The 8,916-nt window shown below is 39.4% G+C and overlaps 1 protein-coding gene across 1 annotated transcript; it reads left to right on the top strand.

Annotated features, from left to right (window-relative positions):
• Window positions 1-7,123: 7,123 nt before the first annotated feature.
• On the top strand, window positions 7,124-8,625 carry LOC115364995 (tripartite motif-containing protein 35-like). Its single transcript, XM_030059705.1, has one exon. The coding sequence runs from the start codon at window positions 7,192-7,194 to the stop codon at window positions 8,623-8,625; it is 1,434 nt and encodes a 477-aa protein (XP_029915565.1). The 5' UTR covers window positions 7,124-7,191.
• The last annotated feature ends 291 nt before the right edge of the window (window positions 8,626-8,916 follow it).

Raw genomic sequence — 8,916 nt, forward strand, 5'->3', positions numbered from 1 at the left:
TTTTATTCAGGAGAATTTATTTTGTTGTATAAATGGGATTCTCATTTTTTGTGATGTTTGAAAAATGTTTGAAAATGCAATGTTGCAGTGTACTGGCCTATGTTTTGATGCATGCATTTTTCTATTTTTAATAATTTTCATTTGATTCAGTTTCAATAATCAGGTTCAGTTAGGTTCAGTGATTGTTTTTAATGGTTATTTTGTAATATTCATCAAATGCTCACCTTGTATTATATGCAGAGTGCTTTGGTATTTCAAGTATAAAAAAGGTTTTAATGCTAAATCTTTCAAGTGAGGCTTTACAGCATCACCCTGCAGAACAGACATAGCCTGACACCTAGTGGCAGCTTTTGGTTACTGTGTTAGTATGATTGTGTGTGTGTGTGTGTGTTTTGAGAACCCTTGGCCTATATTAATTCTTCTCTTCTACATCTCAACAGAAGCAATCTGAATAGCGAAAAAAGAGCTGGCCATAAGGTGAAAATAAGATATAAAAATATTTTCCAGAGTGGTAAGTAGCCTATAATGAAATGTAAAATGTAGGCCTATTTGTTAAATTATTAGTTGAGCTGAAAATATGTACCATTGTAGCCACCAGAAAAAGAATCGAGGCAACTGCTACTGGTGGGGGTCCTCCACCTGAGGACCTCACCCCTGCAGAGGAGCTGGAGCTTTTTTTTTTTTTTTTTTTTATTTTACCTCATGTTCTTTTTAACTCTTATGTTCAACACATGTTTTTGCCTTTGATGTATGACTTGTGCTATAAGAATAAAATTTGATTGAGTAATTGATTGTTTATTCAGTTGATTTCGGAGACTGACAGTGGTAGCTAAGACATGATTTTCATTACGTTTATTTTTATTAAGTAAACACGTACATTCATTGTGGGAAATAAGTCTGAACTTATTGTGCTACATAATTAAATTTAAATTGAATTGAATTAAATATGTGGTGCCAGGGCAACAATATACATGACGGAGCCGTCATTTGGGGGTCTGTTTCCGTCCATCGGACATTCTTTGACATGCAGCTGAGCTAAGCTTGACCGTAAGCCGCCACGGAGCAGGCTTGTTCTGCTGACTAAGTTGCCATGGTTACTGAGCTGCAACTCATATAAACCACTTTGATGGAACGGAACTCACTTAAATTAGCGAGGCTTATCGAAATAAGCCACGCTATCCCATTAGCCAGCTTGATGGAATAGGCCCAAGGTCAAAATCCAGAGAGGCAAACAGGCGGAGGTATCGATACGGCAGGCAGAAGGGGTCAAAACTATTTCACAGGCGAAGGCACAAGGAACGGAAGACGAAACTCGGAACTATCAGGTCATACACAGGGAGTCTTTCAAAAACGAGACACTGGGGGGCATGAGTTATATACACAGGAGGGAGGGGACAACGAGACACAGGTGGAACACATTCGGATAATTACAGGAGGTGGGAGGAGAACAAAGAGAGGAAGTAAACGCAGAGGGGAGACGAGACTTTCGAAATAAAACAGGAAATGAACCAGAACAAACATAAAACACAGACCCTGACAGTAGTGCCTTCTTATTTTTCAAGTTTTAAACAGATTTTAATTCTAAATATCATGCACATGTATTTTTTTCTCAAGTTCAAGTAAATTTGTTTACAAAAACAAGTGAAGGATGTGAACAAGCTCTCATGATGAGTGAAAATATTGCAGCGCAGGCTTATTTTGACAGAAATGTAATCGAGTGAACACAGAGCTGTTTGTGAGCTGAAGGAGCCGTTCTGACAGGTGAGCTGAGAAAAGTGAGTGTAGTCCTTTCACTTTTGAGGTGACAAATACCTGCAGACTGATTGAGCTGCAGAGTGGAAGAGCAGTGGCTCAGAGAATCATTTGCAAAAGGAGGATCAGGCTGCAGTTCAGCCCAGGAACTGACGAACAAAACCACTTTTAGAGGAAGAAGCTGCTTCTGCTTTGACATGTGCTCAACTTTTTCTCCTCTTCACATTGGGTTTCTCTGAGTCTTTATCTTTGTATTAACCAGTGGTTATGACTTCATAAACTGATGATGTCATATTTACAATCACTGCATTGTTCTTACTGTTGCATTTTTGTTACTTTTCCAACTTGTTACTGATTCGAGCATTAATTTCCTTTATCATTACATAATCTGTCCGGACAGTTTTATCAAGTTCTATTATCCCTCAGTTTCTCACTTTAGGGACTTCAATTCATTTTCAACAGACTCAAAGGACAGTGTATGACATTTTAACAAGCTATTACATTATCCTCCATGTAGAAATGATCACATGCTGCAAGTTTGTTTCCTCATTGGACTGAACACTACCTTAGATTCCCAGGCAGCGACATGTCCATCACAACATGTCATAAGAACATTTAGGCTGAGCAGCTATATGTGTGTATGCACCTCCATCACTGTATCATGTGTTTGTGTTATCTAACTCACACTTCACATGTAAAAACAGAAACACAATCAGATTTCCATTTAAATTGTCATTTTATTGATAACACCTTAACATATTTTCTTGAAGTTAGAGAAACACGTGTAACACGTAAGAGAACAGAGCAATAATCCAAGAATCAGAGAACTAGAGGATTGATATTATTATACAGAAGAAACCCAAACTGACAAAAAGTGACAAAGGAAACTAGAAAGAGCCAACTGCAGAGAAATGATTGAATAAGGCTGGAAACAGAGGGACTAGGAGAAAGAGTGAAAGACAGCCTAAGAAGAGAAGCAGCTCAGTGTTGTCAGTGCGACTGAGAGCATGTGTCTCTCTCTCCTTGCAGTCAGTCTTCATCAGGCCCCTGACACGCCACAGCATCACCCAGCAGAACGGGCATAGCCTGACACCTAGTGGCAGCTTTTGGTTACTGCAACAGAATTTGAAACGAACAAACCAGGAAGATGTGTTCACCTTTTTTTTTGCAGTGCCAAACTTAAAAAAAAAAAAAAAAGGATCATGAAAGAACACTGAGCTTCATCCCAGTTTACCTCACCAACAACACACAGATTGACCTGAATGACCACTAAATCCACAATTTTCAGGGTTTAAAGTTCTTCGGCACTGTGTCTAATTTCAGGCATTGAGCTGTCTAGGATTTAAAACATACTCAGTTGAATACAATGGACACTTTTGCCCCTGAACAAATTTCCAGGCTCAGAAGTTTGAAAGCAGTGAACAAATCCAACAGAGTGTGCTGCTCTGCTTCTGATCTGGGTTTCAGTCCCAGGAGGAAGCTTCTTGCTGTGAGCGGCTGTAAAACACAGGGGAGGAAAGGAAGGAGGGACAGACTCTCTCTCTCTCTCTCTCTCTCTCTCTCTCTCTCTCTCTCTCTCTCTCTCTCTCTCTCTCTCTCTCTCTCTCTCTCTCTCTCTCTCTCTGTGTGTGTGTGTGTGTCTCAGGGCTGACAGCAGGAATGAATGGCAGCTGTGGGAGGAGGGCATGTGGGTGTGTTGATCTTTATGTTTCCATTCAAGTCCCAGAATTCCTGTCTGCTCAAACCCAGGCACATGATACCTGAACCAGGCTGACCTGGGTCAAACTTCTTGCTGTGTGTGATTCTGTTTTGTCTGTTTTTTCTCTTAAATAATCACAGAAGTATTAACCTGGAACCATAAATGAGAAGTAATTCCCAGTCTGACCCTTAAATACCTGATGACTTCCAATAAACATATGTGTTACTTTGGGGGCTGGTTGTAGGCTATTTATATGAACATAAGTCCAAGTGTGAAGGAATTTATCATTAAAATCATGTATTACGTTAGCCTTTGTATGGCCTCAGAGTTAAGCTGGTGATATTTGCAATGGATCAGACCCTCTACCAGCTTATCTCATTTAGAAGTAATCAGTTACTTTTCTGGAATTTATGATTAGGTCTGTTCATTAACTAGGTCTGTTTCTGGAAAGTTTTTATTGGTTTATTACCTGATTGATTATGTAAGACATGCAAAGTAGCCTATATGTAAAATCTGAAGACCTTAAAAGCTATCTGTCACCTCTGTCATGTTGACAATCTACCTCCAAGCTTTGGTGTGTATGATTCTCCTGCTGTCACAGCATTAAAGGCCTGAAGACCATCTGACTGTTCATTTTTGTTGTAGAATTCCACGACACAAGATAAGCCAAAGTTTATTTGAACACTGACAGCAGCAGCTTCTGTTGTCACTCTGAAGGGGGCTTACATGAAAATTCATTTGATGCAGAGCCATTTATATGTATTCTTTCTTCTTTTTTTAAATCACCACTGACTCAGAGGAACACTTTGCACACCTTGATTATTTCATGAGACACGTGCGTATGGCTGATCTAAAGTTACAGAGAGACACACTGTCTAACTTGCAATGACACATTTACACATTTATTTGTGATGTTTCGGTGCTCTAGACCCGACCCTATCCTAACTGCTTACATTAAATGAGTAGGTTACTCTAAAATAAATGCTCAGGGCTCCAAAGGCTAACTGCATTCTCAAAAATGTACAAAAATGTGAATGCCTACATTCACACATATAGCAGGTTACACTGTAGATGAACTACAGGGATAAATTTATTTGGCATATGGAATTAACATCAGTAATAAAAACCCTCCATGATAATAAATACAACAGACCACATGGCTTCAAAAAAGTGCAGTTGCACCACCCAGCTTTTTCTTTTTCTCTTTTTTCACCTTGATATGCACACAGAACTTGTGTTATTGGTATTGTTATTGTGTATTTGTTTTATTTTATTTTTTAACTGATAGGCTTCATAGACGATCGTTCGGGAGAAGATCTCCCCTCTCTCAGACAGAATCTCTGCTGTTGTGTTCTTGTGCATAAAAGAATTGATCCTGTGTCATATTTTTGTCATGAGAGATGCATGACAGCAAGAAACAAAAGTGTGTAGCACCAGACCTCTCACTGCACTCATGAGCAAATTAAATAATGTAATTATTGATATTATATTGTGTACAGTTAAACAGACATTTTATTATTGCAGATTTGTTTTGTGGGAATACCATTCATGCCATGTTTGACCATGCAATGTTCAACTTTATCAGGTACTGTTTTGATGCATTTTGTCTTATATATTCAATGATTTATCATTATCGTAAGGTTCAGTGATTGAATTAAATAGTTATTTTGCAATTTCATTTAAATAAAAATGCCCCACTTGCATTATACTGTATGTATAGTGCCTTGTTTTGTTTTGTTTTGTTTTGTTTTGTTTTTTAATAAATAAGGTTTTTATAATATATAGATAAGGCAAAGTTGTTATATTTGTAGTTAAAGTGGGATTCAATTACAAATACAAATGAAGCGTGTGAACAAGCATTCACAAAAACTCAAAATATTACAGACCAAACATGTGGACTTTTTTACTTTCTACCTGTATAAATACAACTAAATACATTTCAGCGCTCTTGGTTGAAAGTGAATTGAGGTCCTCAGTGACTTCTGCCAGTAAAAATCAGAGGTGTGCTGCAGTCCTGTCTAGTTGTAGAAAAAGCACTGTCATGCAAAGAAAGTGCCAGCTACGATACTAATTAGTTGCAGTTGTGTAATACTGTGTACTCCCTCATTTTAAATATGTGAATCTTATACTGATTTTCAAGGCTAGTAAACACACTAAGAAGAACAGAAGAACAACACCTTTGTACTGTACATGCTGCTTTTTCTTCTTTTTTGGAGGGGGGTGGGGGGGTCATGTTTGGTTAACACAATTACGCATGAACGCCTTCAGATGACCTTCGACCTCTTTAGTATCAGAACAGGGTCAACTAGGCAAGAACATGGTCACTGGATGACACACGAGTACAATACAACAGCTCAGTGGTTCACCTTGAAAAGCCTTGGTTTCCAAAGCTCTGTCACTGGGAATACAGTGACAGAGCCTCTGATGGGAGGGATAGTTCACACAAAACACAAACCTGTCTGATATGAGTTTTAAGAGACACATTTTCCCCTCAGCCAAAACTGTTTGAAAATCATGGCCTGAGGGGAGGAAAAAAATGGAGTCAAAACACACTAAAAATGCTCACGACAAAAGCAGCTTTACTGGCCACAGAAAAGCAGCAGAAAAGAAAAACAAAACACACCTTGTTGGTCGGTTGTTACAGTAAAACACGTGCAGGATGCAAATTGGGTGTACTATCCCATTGAAAATGCTCATCTTTTGCACAGAGCCATGTCCCTTTGAACAGGCAATAAAATAAAGTAAAAAATACAGTAAAATAAATACAGTAAAATAAATAAATAAATAGTGTTGTCTTGGTCTGACCAATAGGGGCGAGACAACTCTGAAGGCAGCCAATGGCGGACGAGCAAAGGACTGTGGAGCCGACTGCAAGTCAAACCCCCCAAAATCAGTTTTCAGCTCTGCAAAGTCCATCTGTCCATTCCTGACAGCCCTGGCACCAGAACATGGTGTTCTATCATCGAAAGCTGATAACACTTGATGGTAACACAAATAAAAGAGCAGGAGAGGAAAAACATCAGAAACAAAACACATGAAAAAAAATAAAAAGCAAGAAAAATCATAACGGGGTTTAGTTATTTACTTATTTACGTATTGCTACTTAACATCACCTGAAGGATTTTCCTGTTGGATGTTTTTCTATGTTTATCAAAACAAGTAAATTTGTCAATTCAGTTTCATTCCTGCTTATTTGTTTGTTTGGTTTCTGTTGTGTTTTTAAAGCACCAATTTTTTATGAAGTTCAAACACCTAAACAAAAAACAAACAAACAGTCGTGATCATTTCAAGTATTTCCATTATTTTTGTGATGCAGCAATTGTTTGAATTGTAATAGAACAGACAAATATCAGTGATTTCTTCTTTTTTCTGTTTTAATGTTCACAGAAAGTTCTTTTACCTGTGAAATTGTTATTTAACATGAAGGTAAATTGATAGAGGAAAGAGTAAAATGACCAAATTTGACAGATACAAAAGAAACAGCACCATCTTCTGGTAAAAAAAAAAAAAATAAAAAAAATAAAAAAATTATGCAATATTTACCTACCAGAAATTATTAATCCGTGACAGAGGTGAGTGAAACTGAAAGTAGATTTTGACGTTGTTGAACAGAGCAGAGACGCCATTACAGAGTGTGAAATCATTACTGAAAAACACTTTGGATGATTATATTCAGAAAGTTGAAGTGGAGGTGATTTGGTGAGTCTTGTTTCTGACAGAAAATTTGGATACCAAAGCAAATGGCTGAGAAAACTGCTCTTGTTGAAAGTTATTTGAACTGCCATGTGTGTGCAGAGACTTTCAGAGATCCTGTGTCTCTAAGCTGCCACCACAGCTTCTGTTCCAGCTGCCTGAAACAATTCTGGGAACAAAGCAAGAACAAAAACTGTCCCATTTGTAAAAGAAAATCATCAAAGGATGATCCACTTGTGAACTTTACTCTGAAGGAACTGGCTGACTCCTTTGCTGGGAGACAGAAAGCTGCATCATCTGAGACAGAAAAAGGAGAGGAGGAAGTGGAGATGGTGTGTAGAGAACATAAAGAAGAACCTAAATGGTTCTGTAGGAACGAACAGAGAGCTGTGTGTGCTGTCTGTGAGTTCCCTCTCCACCACGGTCACAAAGTGGTTCCTATAGAAGAAGCAGTCAGTGAGCTGAAGGAGCAGCTCAAATCTGACTTGAAGTCTCTACAGGACAAGAAGAAAAAGTATGAAGATGCTGATGAAACATACAAAGACGTGGTTCAACTCTCCAAGAAGCAGCTGGTGGCCACAGAGAGGCAGATCAGAGCAGAGTTCAACAAGCTTCACCAGTTCCTGAAAGAGGAAGAGGAGGCCAGACTGGCAGCTCTGAGGGAGGAGGAGGAGCAGAAGAGGAAGACAGTTACCAGAGAGATGAAGATGATTGAGGAGAAGATCTCCTCTCTGTCAGACAGCATCTCTGCTGTTGAAAAAGACCTGCAGAAACACAATGTGCCGTTCCTCAGCAGTTATAAAAGCAGTCAGAGCAGCGCCAGATCCCAGTGCTCACAGCCGGATCCACAATTGGTCTCAGGAGCGCTGATAGATGTGGCCAAACACCTGGGCAACCTGTCCTTCAGAGTCTGGGAGAAGATGAGGGACAAGGTCAAGTTCAGTCCCGTCATCCTGGACCCAAACACTGCTAACGGATCACTCTCTCTGTCTGATGACCTGACCAGTGTGAGACGTGGAGACACAGTGCAGAAACTCCCTGACAACCCAGAGAGAAACACAAAGTATGCCAATGTCCTGGGCTCTGAGGGCTTCAGCTCAGGGAAACACAGCTGGGAGGTGGAGATGGGAGACCATCCAAGCTGGACTATAGGTTTGGCTAAAGAGTCACTGGACAGGAAGGGGGAAGGACCTGCCTCACCAAAATATGGAATCTGGTGTTTAAAACATCACAGAGGAACATACACTAATGGGCTCAATAAGACCGTCACAGAGAAGAGTCTCCAGAGGTTCAGAGTCCAGCTGGACTATGACAGGGGGGAGGTTTCCTTCTACGACTCTGAGGACAAAACTCACATCTACACTTACAGAGACACTTTCACTGAGAAACTCCACCCATATTTCTCTATTGGAAATGCTACTCACGCAAAGACCAAAGATATCAAAGTCCTGCAAACTGAGCCTTCAGTGACTTTACAATGATGTCAGTTAGGTGTGTGTGTGTGAGAGAGCGAGAGAGAGAGAGAGAGAGAGAGAGAGAGAGAGAGAGAGAGAGAGAGAGAGAGAGAGAGAGAGAGAAGGTAGTTGAGGCTAAAATTTGATCTCACACACACACACACACACACACGTTGTCATGACAGATTTGTAAATACTCTTTGACTTTTAAATCATCCAGGTGTGAGAAAAAAAATCAGAGTATGAAGATTTTTTTAAATCAGTGTTTCTAAACTTTACACTTGATGTAAATATTTTATGTAATTTTAAAAAGCAGAA

This window comes from Myripristis murdjan, chromosome 9, assembly GCF_902150065.1.
Source record: "Myripristis murdjan chromosome 9, fMyrMur1.1, whole genome shotgun sequence".
NCBI classification, from domain to species: domain Eukaryota; kingdom Metazoa; phylum Chordata; class Actinopteri; order Holocentriformes; family Holocentridae; genus Myripristis; species Myripristis murdjan.